We start from the raw sequence: 14,796 nt of genomic DNA, 5'->3' as shown, positions 1-14,796 counted from the left end.
AGATTACCAGAGAAGGGGGGACGTTGTGCGGAGGAGATGTTAAAGTGTGGTAGCGTTAAGTAGAATCTAAGTGGACAAAACCAGATAGTATGGGTTTGCTAGCGTTATCGGTTGCGATCGTCCATCGGGCGATCGGCGCGAGCGTTTGGAGAGATGGCCGAGATGAATGTTAAACTCATCATATTTTCATTTTATATGTAACCAAAGAGCATGAAAGAAAATAAAGAGCGATAAATTCTTAAAAATTAACCCAACCCGTGTGCTTCCTTCCTAAATGTTGTCCAATTTGGAAAGAAATATGAGTCCTCAAACAAGTGAACGAAAATTAGCAACAAAGTTAATTTTGATGTTTGAAATATTTAAAACTGAGCACATGTTCTGCAAATTGCATACATTCAGGATGACATTGTCATATAGACCCCGAAAGTGATCTAATTTTTATTTTGTAGTTTTCACATTTATTAAATTTATTTAATTTTGAGTCAATTTAGATTTATTCTGCTTATATTATGCAATAAGATTGGAAAGAAATAAGAGTTCTCAAAGAAGAGAAAAAATAGATTTGAAGTTATTTTCTACGTTTAAAAGAGTGCCTGTTAGGCAGATTGCATACTTTCAGGATGACTATGCCATGCAGACCCCGACAGTGATCTAATTTTTCGTTTAAAGTTCTCTCATTTATCAAACAGAAATCACTTGAGCCCATTTCGATTTATTCTACTAATATTATGTAACAAGATTCGTTTATTAATCAATTTCGTTTAGTTTCATCTGTTCGATTCACTTCCATGCCATTACTTTATACATCAACAATCATCTAGCGACCATTCCAAAACAACGCAGGGTTAAACGGAAACGGAAACTATCCAAACCGTACGGTGACCGGAATCACGTTTGAAAATCACCCCGTCCGGGCGGTCGGTAGTATTCGTTGGTGGTAGTATTCGTTTGTAATTTCTTAATTCTCGTTGGAGTTACGGTTACGGTTAAACGAACAAATATCAAACATGAGGCGCACGTTGAACCTTTTGAGTTCCCTGTTCCCTACTAGCGTAGCACTAAATGTTAGCAATATTTCCTTTTTCCCCCCGTAGTGTTTGTTTTCTTCGATGCACGTTGTAAAACTTAAACAATTAAAATAAACAATCGCGTCGTCTACTTTACCCCCGAAACGAAATCGCACGAGGGGATGGCGGTGTCTTTCCGCCCACGTTTCAAACATCCAACATCCAACGAACGTTAATTAACCTAGCTGTGTGCTGCTTCTTGCTCTCCGTTTGCTAACCTACATTCCGCGTTCCCTTATTGTAATGCTATGCAGCGAATGGGAATGTTCGCTTCGTTTCCTCCACCAACGTGTGGTTCTCAGTTTCCGTGCAGAAATCGTTTCAACTCCTCCTGGGTGTCGAAGATGAGCACGGGGAAGGGCGAACCGGGGACGAGCTCTCCGGCCCACTTTACCTCCACTCGGTAGTCACCTGGTTCGGTGGGATCGTACTGGAAAGAAAAAGAAAGGGTTGTAGCTTGGCGTTCTGGTGGTTTCCGATTCCGTCCGATCATTACCTTGCAGAGAATGGTTCGATCTTTTTGACTTTCGCGCTGCATCTCAACCCGGAAGGCACCCTTGGGACCTCGGACGCGCACCGTCAGCTGCCCAGCGCCGGCGCCGCGCGTGTCCACGATGAACCTTGACTGGAATGTGGCCAACACGCCGTGCTCGATTCCCGGGCCGTACACACGCACTTTGCTCGCATCCGGAGCACCAACGACACGCAGCGTGTACGGCGATCCGGGAACGTGCTGTCCACCGTACTTGATCGTGAGCGTGTGTCGTCCCGGTTCCTGTGGTTTGACGTTGAGCGTGAAGGTGGCATCACCGTGATCGTACAGCTCGCAGTAGGCAACTTTCCGCGGTCCTGCACAGTGTGCCGTCAGCTCACCCGGACCAGCCCGGCGGGTGTCGATCCAGGATTTGATTTCCCGTCCCACGACACCGTTGCGGAGGCCTTCACCCGAGCAGAGCACCTTCGCGGCGTCCACCGCCGGTCCGACCGATATCGTCAGTGGACATCCCTTGATCGTCCGTCCGTTCCATTCCACCTCCAGACTCAGCGGACCTCCGGTGGATTTGTGCGGATTGTAGGAAGCCAACCAGATCAATTCGTTCGGACGTGGCTGAAGAAGCGTGACCGGCAACGGTTCACCATCCTCGTACGCCATGTGCACCTCCGGCTTGCCCGAAAGCGCATCCGTTGCGTCGATCGTGAAGTGTGACACCTCTCCAACCTGAGCCGTCGTGAGCCCGCGCCCCGTCAGTACAACCTTATCCGATCCCACCGACATGCCCGTCACGTACACAAAGCCAGGGCTCTGCGAGATTGGCAGCCCGGACCAGGTGAGATCGAAATTGTGCTCGCCCTTCGCCAGCCCATCGTCGGACAGGAACAGGACGCTCTTGCCATTGGCCTGTTTCTCCACCATCACCTCCGCATCGTCCACGTAGCACATAAGCTCTCCCGGTCCGGCCATGCTCGTGTCGAACACGATCTTGCTCGGAAGCACCAGCTTCCCGCTTCCATCCAGCAACGAGCCCCATCCTCCGATCGGCGTCACCTTAGCCGGATCGAGACACGAGATGTTCCACGGAGAGCCCGGCAGTGGGCCCCGGTTCGTACAGCTCGCCCGTATCTCATACCGACCGACCGTGAGGATAGTGTAGAAGATCTTCCACTGGTTGTTGCCAAGGTTCTTGATGCGCGGTTCGATCCGTTCCGCCTGCTCGTCGCTACGCTCGATCTGCACGTTCGGTGCCGTCGGGCAGAACACCACGAACGACGTTTCCTTGCCACGGTGGGCCACCTCGAGCCCGTTTCCGGACGCGTGACTGTCCGTCTTTCCACCGACCGATTGTACCGCGAACGTTATCGGGCTGTTCGGGACGGCTTCACCGCCGTACATGATCGAAGCCTTGTAGTGACCGGCGGCCTGCGGGACGAACTCTATCTGATGCTCATAGTCGTCCTGTTGCGTAAGCTTCACCGGAACATTCTGTCCCGTGGGTGAGAGGACAGTCACTTCGATTTCCGCCACACCAGCTGATTCCGATTGAACTAAAACGAAGGAACAGGAATGAGAGCATGCTCACCGGTACGGTATTAAACCATTGCGCTTACCGATCCAGGAAATGGGTGAGTTGTTGCATAGGTTCATTTTCGGCACTTTCTGCAGCTGAATCTTGGTCGGATCGTACGACTCGCATGTGTACGGGCTTCCCATCAATGGTTTCGATTGATGGAGGACATCTGGAAAGCGGAATGGGGGACACAGAAACCTTCCATTAGTACGACGCTTAAACCGAGACGCCTACTAGGATTGTCACGGAAACAACCTTTGCAAGATCAATAAAAAGAGAGGTCTGGTCAAAGCCTGGTTGTCAGGAAAGCTATTCAAAAATGTTTAGTATTATTTTGAATTCATTAAAGCATCGTTTAAGGTATCTGATTCTCGCTGATGGTTTCTCTTTAATCATGTGGCCCTTTTTGGAAAACGAGTGCCGATCTCTTTTCTACAATATACCGAACGCCTCTATTGCTTGCTCTGTTGATGGAACAAACTAAATTTGCAGTTTTACCCCACTTTCCCGGCTGCTCGTAAGAGGTAAACAAAACTCAAACCAACTGTCAAAAATATTCCCTCGGGTTTCTGCCTCATTAGATGGTATGGTGCGACCGCTTTTTTCATTGATCTTAAATCTGTGCGATCTTTCGCAGGTCACCTAACTTACCAATCAAACATTGACCAACTTTCTGCACGGTAAATTCCGCCTGCAGGTGGCCACCTTTCGTTTGGTAGCAGCGCACGGGTAACGCTTGCCCTCCCGGACCCGACACCACGACGTCGAACTCGCGCGCCGGATGACCGACGGTATCGATGGCGAACGATGTTGTCTTCCCAACCCGTGCCTGATACAGGCCCAATCCGTTCACGGTGATCTTGGGAGAAGAAATGGTTCGTTTGTTGAAATGAGAAGTTCGAATAAACTGTTTCTGCATAAAACAGAGACTCACCTCCTTGCTCATAGCCGGCGCAAGAACGTTGATTTCGATGGCCTTGTTCGATATCGGCACCTGGTTGTAGAGGATCATGATCTTGTGCGGTGCGACACGCGTCGGATGGTACACGATCTCCCAGATGCCACTGTTCGATGTTCCGCGGATCGAGTGCGGTACCTCCAGTCCTCCGCAGCGCACCATCGAGGTGAGGGTACCTTGGCCCGCTTCGTTTGCGTTCACCACGATCGAGGCCGGTTTGTGACAGTACGCCTCGCCCACCTCCACGATCTTCACCATCGACGGGTCAAAGACGTTGATCGTCCGAGCGGCGATGAAGTTTCGTGTCTCCTGATCGATGTACCGTACCACGTACTGGCCGATCTTGGTCGCCTTAAACTCGGCTGCCTTCCGCGTAAGTGTGAACGGTACGAGCTTGTTCTCGGGGTCGAAGATTTCCACCGTTTGATCCTCGGCAATCAGCTCGATGAGGGTGGAGTTGCCAACCTGCACGTGCTGGGTGTTCTGCTGCACTTCGCACCGGAACGGGCTACCATCGACGGACAGGTCGTTGAAGGTGATGTTGACAAAGTGTGGCTCGCAGCTCTGCGGGATGAACGTGACGTCGTACAAGCCTCTGGCGCACGCCGTCACCTCCGCCTTCACCGTACTCGTGGCGGTCGAGACGACCAGCTCCAGCGTTCCTTCGCCTGCACCGGCCGCATCGACGCTGAACGTCAGTGGCACTCCGAGCGACGCCATAGTGCTCCGTGTGTCCAGTCCGCTGATGGAAACTCGCGAGACGTCAAACACGTTGCAGGAGAAGGGCGACCCGTTGATGTGCTGATCGTTCGCCGTGACGCTGATGAGATGCCGACCGACCGAGGTTGGCACGAACGACACCAGGTGGATGTCGTCGCGATAGTTCACCCGCGACGCTACCGTGTCCCCGGCCGGTGAGGTGATCAACACCTGCGGGTCGATCCCATCGAAGCCTTCCAGCTCGAACACGTTCTCACACTTCACCGGAGCTTGCCGTAGACAATCGCCCGTGGCGATGGCCTTCGAGAGGGATACGGGCGCGTGGGTGACGTGACAGGCGAAGGGTGACCCCGGCACCGGGAACCCATTGAATCGCACCGACAGCGAGTGCGTGGCCGCTTCCGTCGGTTTGAAGTTCACCTTGAACCTCGCGTTGCCCTCCGATTGCACGAAGTTTGGCACATTCTTGCCCCCAACGGCGACGATGATCTCCAGATTGCCGGCCCCCGCCTGGCTGGCGTTGATGCCGAAGCTGACACTCTTGCCTACCACCCCGGCCCGTATGTCCGTGACGACGACCTTTTCCGCCGAGTACGCCTTCAGCAGGAAGGGGCTACCCTCGACGTGTCCGCTGCCCGGTAGCCGTACCTCCACCGAATGGTCGCCTACTTCGACCGGTTCGAACTTCACGCGATAGCCCAACGGTGTGGCCGGAACGATATCTGCACGTACGGGACGTCGTGCCGGTCCGAGAACTTCCACCACGGGCGCAATGTCGGACTCGACGACAAAGTCGAACACCTGTCCAACGCTCACCTTATCCGTGAGGTCACCGCTGACGATTCTGGCCGCTGGAGATACCTACAATGGAAGCGGGACTTAATCAATATGGTCGTATGCGGTATAGACACAGCGCACTTAGATGGGAATTTCTTGTGATTCAGGTTACTATGATTGAAAATTTTTCATATTGTTTAAATCACTACACTTGAAGTGGAGATATTGAACTCAAAATTGTTTCGCCTATGATTTGATTTTGGTCAGAAGGATCACCTACTTTAACCCTGCAAAGGAATCTTCGGCGGCAACATCTCCCAGGCCAACCAATGCGCTTTCCCACTATCCGACACATCACTCGCGACTGGCCACTGCATCGACTGCCAGCGTGGAAACCTATGCATATGACACTAGACCACCAGGGCGAGACATGACACACTTCACTACAAATTCGTAGCCCTCCACCATAATCACTCGCGGTTCATATTTGTCCCGATCGACTGCTCACTTTATAGGTTGGCCCAAAAAGGGACGCACTCCGGCCGCGGAAGTGAGGTTAGTTAGTGCCGCCTCCTTACCTTACAGGTGAACGGACTGCCCGGTACGTCCTGTCCGTTGAAGCGCAGCTCGACCGTGTGGTTCTGTGCCTCGCGGGGCGTGAAGCTGATCGCGTAAGTGTGTTGACCCTGCGCCTGGGCCGACGTTGGCACGCGGCCCCCGTTGACCGTAACCTCTAGATTGCCCGGTCCGGCCTGGGATGTTTCGACTGGCGTGCGTGTGTGTGAGAGAGGTAAAAAAACGATGCGTTCAAGGGTTTATTACTGAGCGCTCTCTCGCTCTTCCGTGAGCGGAAACTTACCCAAGAAGACGACCGGCTTGCCGACGGTTCCATTGTTGACGTTCTTTACCTTGATGGCGGTAACGTCGTAGACCTGCATGATGTTCCCCCGGTGGTACGACGTAGGTTCCCGCGATCGGTGGCGTTGACAGAGAACGGATGGAGAAAGAATGGATCGAGGTTAGTATCGAAACTGGCCGCGTCCGACCCGGGCAGAGTGCTGCTAGCTGTCGCTGTTTGTAGTCACCACGACCAGCCTGTCGGACGTGATCGGAATGACTTGAGACAACCACAGCGCGGTGGGGTGCTACATCTGACAGTTGCGACGAGCAACGGTGAAGAAGAACGGCACCGGGTGGCCACTAGCACCACGCGATAGTAGTAGTGGTGGTGATGGTGATAGAAGGCCCAAGTTAATAATTAACGGTAATTATACCACGTAGCTGCGTGGTCGGCACAAATTGTTTGGCGCTTGCTCACAACTCGTTCGAGTGTTTCTTCGAGCACGTGCTCATTCTAAGGTTGATCTCTCGATCTTTTCCTATTCTATCGGCAAGTTCCAGAAACCTTCCAACGAAACAGTGGAGGAGGTGTTCCAGAGGTTAAAGGGTTGCTTCAAACAATTGCGAGCTAAGACACTGTGGCACGAAGCAGTATCAAAACCCTCCACAAAGTTGTGTACGTGGCATTAGAAGACGTTGGTATATCGCCTCGAGAAACCGACCGAAAGAGTATGTGGTTGGTATCATTTTAATTACGCATTCGTTTAGCTACACCGGCCACGGCATTACTCTGAAGAGGGGTAAAGCGGGGGACCATAGTTGGATCCGGTGGTTTTTTATTAGTCACTTTAACTTTTTCGGAACCACCAGCGCGTTAAGAACGGTGGAGGGCATTTAACTCATGACTTTCGTTTGGATTCGCGTAACCTATCTCGAAGAGGAAGCAATTCCGTCCAAGCAGAATGTGTTGCACGTGGCGTTGTGGTTATGAAATATTCGTTAGCTCAAAACCCATCCAACCGCCATTACCCAACCAACAACGTTGGGTTGTAGTGGCTCCAGCTCGGTTGTCGTTTGTTTATTTAACATCAACGTCGATCTTAAAGGTTTCGAATTGGGTCACCGGTATGCAATACACTATGGGAGGTCTATTTCCATTCCGTTACACGTTTTGTCAAAGTTTGGCTTTCGAATCGACAAAGGGAACATACGCAACGTGAACGAAAAACGGTTCGATCGTTATCTCCGCGAACGAGCTTATATGCAGCGAGCCGGAAGATGGACGTGAAATTGATCGCGAAATGAGCGACCGAGAGATCGTTGATTAACAACGATTTTTCGCCTGAATTCGTCGCAAATGAACCGTTGGATGCCGTCACATATGGCAAGCGGGCGCCGTTCGGTAAAGATTGTATAATTAACGTTTGCATTAAATATAGACACATTTTCATCGGCGATAAGAAAAAAGTTAACCAAGCTAATTGAATGAAGCAAATGTTATTATAAGGTTACATCTTTTAAGTACTTTCAAAAAATATTAGGAAGGCCAGTAAACCGGCCTTACGGTCGTTGGCCGAAACTTTAACCAAAGCCGTCAGAACCAGTCATGTAGGGATGTTTTTCAGTTGTTGTGTGGTTTTTATGATCAAATGCTACTCCGTTTGGATTTTGGAATGTACCTTTAAGAGTTAAATTTTTTTTTCGATTGGTTGCAGTTGAGAGGCATAAGGAGGGTTGGCAGTGTTGAGTATTTTCATAATATTTGACCGGTCTAGCTTCTCCGATGGGCTTTGGGCATGATATGACTGTTGCAATTTGTGGCCCCCCAGCACGATCCATGGCCGGACCTAGGCCAAATGACTTTTAACCTTTCTCCATAGGTGACCAAATAGTCAAAAATCCAAATCAGCTGAGTTTGACGGACAGGAATTGTCTCACAACATCAAACAAGTTCGTTCTACGTTAAAACTGGATACTCCAACATGTAATCAAACGAAGTTGGTTTAATGTTTTTAGCCACGGCGGATTCATTTAAATGCTACAGTTCTTCTCCTGAATGTGAACGAAAAGCTTCTCTTTAATTTGTTAACAGAAAGTTGCTAGCGTTTTTCGTTTTTGCATGAAAGTTCGTTAAAATTTGTCTATTTTTTAATGCAAACGTTATAGTAATTTGGTCAAGTTGGTTTTCAATTTTTAATTTCTTGTTTAAAATTACAACATTGTAGGATATTTTTGGTTAATTTCTAAAATTGCGACATGTTGACAACAGAAAGAAAATCACAGGGAAGAACTACGGACTTTGGAATATGATTTCACAATGTGGAAATCAATATGGAAGAGTGATCGGGTATGAACATTTCTTTTTGCAATAGTAGGGCATAGTCTGTGATACAAAAGCTCGCACATTCCTGGACATGGAGTAGCAAATCTTCGCTCACACACTGTTATAGAAAGTTGCTTCGATGAGAGCCACCTTGAGCGGATTGCGAATGTCTTCCTACAGCTTCCCGATCCGCTAGGTGTAATGTCACACCTATGAAATTCCTCACTCGATCGATCGTGGCCTTGGAGGCAAATTAACATTGCGTAAACTAGCCCCGGAGCAACGGACACAGTCGCAGCGGAGCGGAGTGGAGTAGCATCTAGTTCTAGCGGGTTCCACTTACCTTGGCGGAGTACGGACTGCCGACGGTCGGTTGTCCCTCGACGCTGACGCTGACCCGATGCTCGCCGACGACACGCGGCACAAACTCGGCCTTAAACACACCGTCGGCCGTCTGTAAGACCTGCGCCGGCACCGAGTGACCGGAAGGGCCTGGAGTGGAGTGTGGCGGAACGATTGGGTTTGGTTGGGTTTTAGATAACAAAAACAACAGAACGGAACGGGGGCTTTTTCGACCATCGTCTACTTGTTTGGGGACGTTGGTGGTTCGGATTTCGGTTTTTGGTCAAGGAGTTGGGAATTTTACACCGGGCGAGTGGGGGGAGGGGGCTTTTTCCTTTCGTAACCCGCGCGGAAAAAAAATTGTGGGAAAGGATGCTAAGCAAAACTACCATCATGCGCATGCAGTTTATCTAATATATGTTTATTAGTCGAGATATATTGTATTTGTCCACCACACAAACAAAACCAGGGAAAACGGAAACTACAGTTGTTTTATTTTTTTTTGTGTGTGTTAGCAAACGAGTGCATGTGTTCAGGATACGAATGTGTGTTGTGGGGTGTCTATGGTGTTACAGTCAGTTGGTGGGTAGTAGAAAGGGCGGGTAGGTAGATACATACATACAAGCGTTAACAGCTATGCTAGATTAACGTGCAGGACATTCCGAGCAGTGATGTACTCACTCGTTCCCTCTTTCTTCGCCTCCCAACGTATTGGATTTATTCTTGCAGCAGCCTTAACTTAAACATTACATTCCTTGACGGTTAATTTAACGGTAGCATTTGAAATAGAACTCACGCGGATCGGTTTCCCAATGGTGTTAACACGCGAGGGGCGTTAGAAATCTTTCTGTTTGTATTTTGTTTAAAAAAAAACTTGAAATGCCGGGATTAATATATTCGCTACGTGCTGGTTTGGTGTTGTTACTTATCGTTAGGATTATATTCGTCCACCGAACACCGCGGCGTGGTAAAAAAAGGGTAATGGTACATCACGATGGCAAAAGGGCAAACCCCACCAGCTGGGGTCGGCCATTCCTTTCGGAGGCTGGCGGCGGAAGGCGAAATGTGCTCCGTCGCCATTGGCACAGGATCGGTTTTCGTATTTTTTTGCTTTAAATTTTTGCTTATTTTCTAACCACCGATTAGCTTTTGATTAGCGTTAGATAAAGTTTAAAGAAAAAAAAAATGGTGCTGATAATCATTAACCGGAAACAAATGGAATTTGCAATTGCAACCAGAGAAGGGACGCAATCGATCAAGAAGGGATCTAGTACAAAAGTCTACGTCGCCCTGGAATGTACATGTAAATGAAAAGAGAGGTGAAGACACCCGGTCAGATTAAAACGGTTTTTTTTTTGTACAGCGCTGAAGAACTGAAGGAAAGAATTATAGGTTATGGAACGGGAGGAGAATGATTGTGGTTGGTAATTATGGTGTTTTTGGATTCCCTCGCTTTTGGGACACCGATACTTTTGTTTCAAAAGGTTTACAAATTTAGAAAGCCAGATCAATTCGCAACCACAATCATATGGACACATATTCAATATCATTAAACATAGATTAAATATTTCCCTTCTGTGTTTAGAACAAACAACTTTTCGTTCGACTGTTTTCGTTGCCTCTTTCAATAATCCTAGCTAACGAACAATTTCAAGAAAACATCTCTCTTTATGATGAAGAATATATTCATCAATTCAATCAAGCTTTTTCCTTCGGTTTAATTTCTCATTTCGATTCTAATAACCAATTTATCTTCACACTGTGCATTAAAATTTAGTTTGCTCGAATTGTTCCTGAATGAGATGAAAGGTGCTACCATGTGGTACCGGTATTATTTCACAAGTTCGCGAGTGATTTTTGCAGCTGGTAGGTGAAACAGATAAGATGGGGAAATTATAAGGGAAAAACCGAACACAGTTGCCCTTCTTGTGCTAGTCACGGTGCTGTCAGATTTTTGTTTTTTGGGGTTTTAAAAATTAATTTCTAAAATTTTATCATTTGCTGCGCCCGAAAGTGAGTACATACAATGCGCCAAAGTCTATTCGATGTAGAAGTTTGAGAATGTAACGAAAACAGGAAATGCATTATGACAGAGAGTGTAGAAAAGAAGTTCTATCAACTGCGATACGGCTACGATATACGACAATAAGAGGGAAACATCGGTGGAAAGGTTTTGGTTTTCGGGAATTACAGAACTTAGGTGCTAGCGGGCACGACGGGTGGCGCACTCGCGCCATTGATAATGAAAGGAAAACTCATTACAACGCGGTAAAACATACAGTATACACACATACACGCGCACACAGGACAGATACACAACTACAAACTACACAAAGACTACGTTACAATCTACCGGACTGGCGCTGGCGGGCCACCACCTACCTTCGACATTCACTTCGATGTCCTCCAGGCGGCCTCCGGCGTGGTTGATGACCAGCGAGTTGGGCATGTGCAGCGGCCCCGGGCCACCGAGGGACACCTGGGGCCCGGTGGTGCCACCGTTGATGATGACGGTGATCGGGCAGCCGGGGACGAGCATTTTGTTGAAGGAAACGTTGATGATGTGCTCGCAGGGCTCGGCCGGTACGAACGAGACGGCGAATCTAAAATGGTACACCAAGAGTTTGTTAGATGATAAGACGACGTGGGAGGATTAATGGGAGGGGAGTCACATGAATTGCAGACCTTAAATCTTTCAAACAAAGATTTGCTAAAGGGACTAAAAGTTTTCTAACGAAAAAGGTTAGCGCTAAACAAGACAATCTTTATGATTAGTCCTGAATAGTCAAACTAGATGAACGCGAAGTTGTAATTGAATTTGAAGAAACTCTTTCCAAAATGCCTAAATATTGATGAAACATACGAGTAAAATGACTAGGAATGTGGATACTGCTGTTCAACAGTAAAGTTTTATTTTACTTTTGAAACCGAATGCGGATTTTTCAATGGGCAAACAAAGTGACTGCTTAGGCCCTGAGCATTGGATGAATTATGAAGTTGACAAGGGTGTTTTTATTGTATAAAATATGAAGAAAACTGTTTTGTTATGTTGATAAGGTATAATTTCCTCATATCATTGCCTATGTGTTATGCCATAAGAGAGTGTTTGTTATCTTAAAAAATGGATCGAAAAGGCAGAATCAAACGATTATAATTTATATTAAATATAGAATTCCTACATAACTCGTATGCTGATGAAATCTCTTATGAATTTGCAATGAAAGAAGCTAGAAGAAATTTGGTAAGATACTTGAATCATTCTTGAGCAACACTTTTTGAACTTGCTTTCGTTTAGTTAAAAAACTTGTACATATATAAAAAAGCACCGTATTTTTAAAGTAATCTAAAATTTTAGCTTTGACCTAGATTGTTGGTAAAGGTAATAATTTAAGGTGATGGAAATTGATCCACCTCCGGCTTTAACCTTTTCTAGAACAGATAAATAGTTTTGAAAATTGGGATCACTTTTTGATCCTTTTTAGTTTTAGTCGTTGCTTTTACACTCTTTATAGTATTAAATAAAATAATTGTGAAAGCCTAGTTATTTTTCATCAAGAGCGGAGAAAATGTACGAAACAGAATGACTTTAGACAGTTAATTGAAAAGAGGACAATTACATGACAAAAAAACTGAACGACATTTTCGACAGCTTGAAAAGACAAAAGGTCTGCAAATGGTGACTGTTACCGCTGGAATGGCTACTTACTTGGCGTTTCCCTGCGGGTGCACCTGCGTGGGAATGTTGTGGCCTTTGGCGGAGATTGTAATCTCGAGGTTGCCCTCGCCGGCGTCGCCCGCATCGACCGTGAACTGTACCGGCCGGCCGACGGTGCCCTTCGACACCGAGCCGACCGCCACCTTGGTGGCGTCGTACGACTTGGCCACGAACGGCGTACCCTGCACCGGGTACCCGTTGTACTCGACGTTGATCGTGTGCGCGCCGACGTGGTTCGGCGTGAACTCGGCCGTGAATCCGGCGTGGATGTCACCGGTCACGCGCACCGGAAGTTCGCCCTGCGGTCCGCGCACACTGACGGCCAGCTCGGCCGCACCGCCCCCGCTGACGGTGATGTGAAACGAGGCCGGCCGGTTCACCGGGATCAGCTCGAGGTTGGCGAGGTTCAGCAGGACGCGGCTCGTGTCCGCCACGGAGCACACGAACGGGCAGCCGATCACCGTTTCGCCGTTGAACTTGATGTCGATCAGGTGCGGCTTGGCCTGCTCGGGCGTGAACGACACCAGGCAGCGGCCCCCGCCCACCACCTGCACGTGGTTCGGCACCTCGCCCTCGTTGATCGAGATCTCGAGCTGGCCCTCGCCGGCGGCGCTCGCGTCCACCCGGAACTGGCACGGCTGGCCGACGACGCCACCGTTCACGTCCGTCACCTGGATCAGGCTCGAGTCATACACCTTGGCAATGAGCGGGCCGCCGACCAGCGACGTGCCGCCGATCGCGGCCTCGACGATGTGCGTGCCGACCTCCGACGGGACGAACTCGATCCGCAGCGCGCCGTTGGCCGACTCGTGCGTGACGCGCGCCGACACCTTCGTCTTGCTCGGCGACAGGACCGTCGCCACGCAGTCGCTGCCGCGGATCGAGGCGCCCGGGGGCGGCAGCACCTCAAAAACCGCCGGCAGGTTGGCCGGCACCAGCCGCGTCGACTCACCGAGTGCCGTGAGCCCCGGCGACGACATTATGTTGATATTCCAAGGCGAACCTGCAACGGAACAAATAAGAATGCCATTACTATCCCATCGGTCAATATGTGTTGTTATCAGAGACGCATCAGGGGGACAGGGTAAGCAAACTAAGTAGCTACTTGGGGCCCCCCATTTATTGAGGGTCCGTCCTTTTTCTCCCATTTTTTTTTTCAAATGTTGGAATAATTTTTATAACTTTTCAAAAAAAGTTACGTGCCTTATCAAATACATGATGAATTTGCGAATGAATTGTGCTTTGATTAGGAAAAGGTGACCAAACGTCATAGTTTTGTGTTTTTTAAGGTAATAAATATATAAAATACTGATGAACTAGCATATATAAGAGCGATCAGTGTAAAGATTATTTTCCAGAAGTGGAAAAAATCTCAGAATAGTTTTAGGATAGTGGACATGGGTTAGCAAAAGTAATGCCCTGCACATTTCCAAGCATAGTTAGTAGTTCTAATGCGTTTGCGTTGCACTAAGCTTTTCTTAAACGAACTTTTCACTAAAAAGATTTTTTTCGGTTCTAAAAGACTAAATAACTGATTAGTTAAAACTGAAAAATATTAAATTACTCGTCAATTTTGTTGATAGAAAATACTATTTATGAAAAATGATTCTCTTGGAAAGTTCGCAAAGATGGTTTTGCGTGAAATATGGTTTTGAAAATAAGGCGTTTGGCATTTAAAACAAGGGATAATATTGAGGATAATTTTAGATTGCATTGTAGTTGAAATTTTACATATTTTGAAACATAAAGTTGAATGTTGAGTGCAATGTATGTTTTTTGGGCCTTCAACTTGTGGCAGCTTGGGGCCTCTAGAACACGTAATCCGCCCCCAGTTGTAGTACATTTTATTTCCCCCAAACAGCACCCAAGAAAATTTTAGCAAATGTGCCAATTTCCAACACATAAATCCCCTTTTAACGGGAAACAGGGTCAGCACCCACCGGAATGCGGCATTTTCGTACTTTCGTCTCCCTGGAGCAACCCACTTG

At 48.0% G+C, this 14,796-nt stretch overlaps 1 protein-coding gene across 2 annotated transcripts in view; it reads right to left on the bottom strand.

The window, feature by feature from the left end:
- Nucleotides 1–726: 726 nt before the first annotated feature.
- LOC131262410 (filamin-A) overlaps nt 727–14,796 on the bottom strand; it is a 30,871-nt gene continuing 16,801 nt past the window's right edge. For both annotated transcript variants that reach the window (XM_058264403.1, XM_058264404.1), the window contains exons 7-16: nt 12,800–13,811; nt 11,476–11,696; nt 9,095–9,243; nt 6,448–6,520; nt 6,167–6,354; nt 4,068–5,672; nt 3,785–3,992; nt 3,174–3,302; nt 1,564–3,110; nt 727–1,497 (exon numbers count right to left, since the gene is read on the bottom strand). In XM_058264403.1, the coding sequence (XP_058120386.1) occupies nt 1,366–1,497; nt 1,564–3,110; nt 3,174–3,302; nt 3,785–3,992; nt 4,068–5,672; nt 6,167–6,354; nt 6,448–6,520; nt 9,095–9,243; nt 11,476–11,696; nt 12,800–13,811 (5,264 nt within the window). In that variant the 3' untranslated portion in view covers nt 727–1,365. The remainder of the gene's footprint in view (nt 1,498–1,563; nt 3,111–3,173; nt 3,303–3,784; nt 3,993–4,067; nt 5,673–6,166; nt 6,355–6,447; nt 6,521–9,094; nt 9,244–11,475; nt 11,697–12,799; nt 13,812–14,796) is intronic.

The sequence above is a fragment of the Anopheles coustani genome, chromosome 2, assembly GCF_943734705.1.
Source record: "Anopheles coustani chromosome 2, idAnoCousDA_361_x.2, whole genome shotgun sequence".
In the NCBI taxonomy this organism is placed as follows: Eukaryota; Metazoa; Arthropoda; class Insecta; order Diptera; family Culicidae; genus Anopheles; species Anopheles coustani.
Note: the sequence above shows the minus strand (reverse complement) of the source record. Positions and strands in the feature narration are given on the sequence as shown.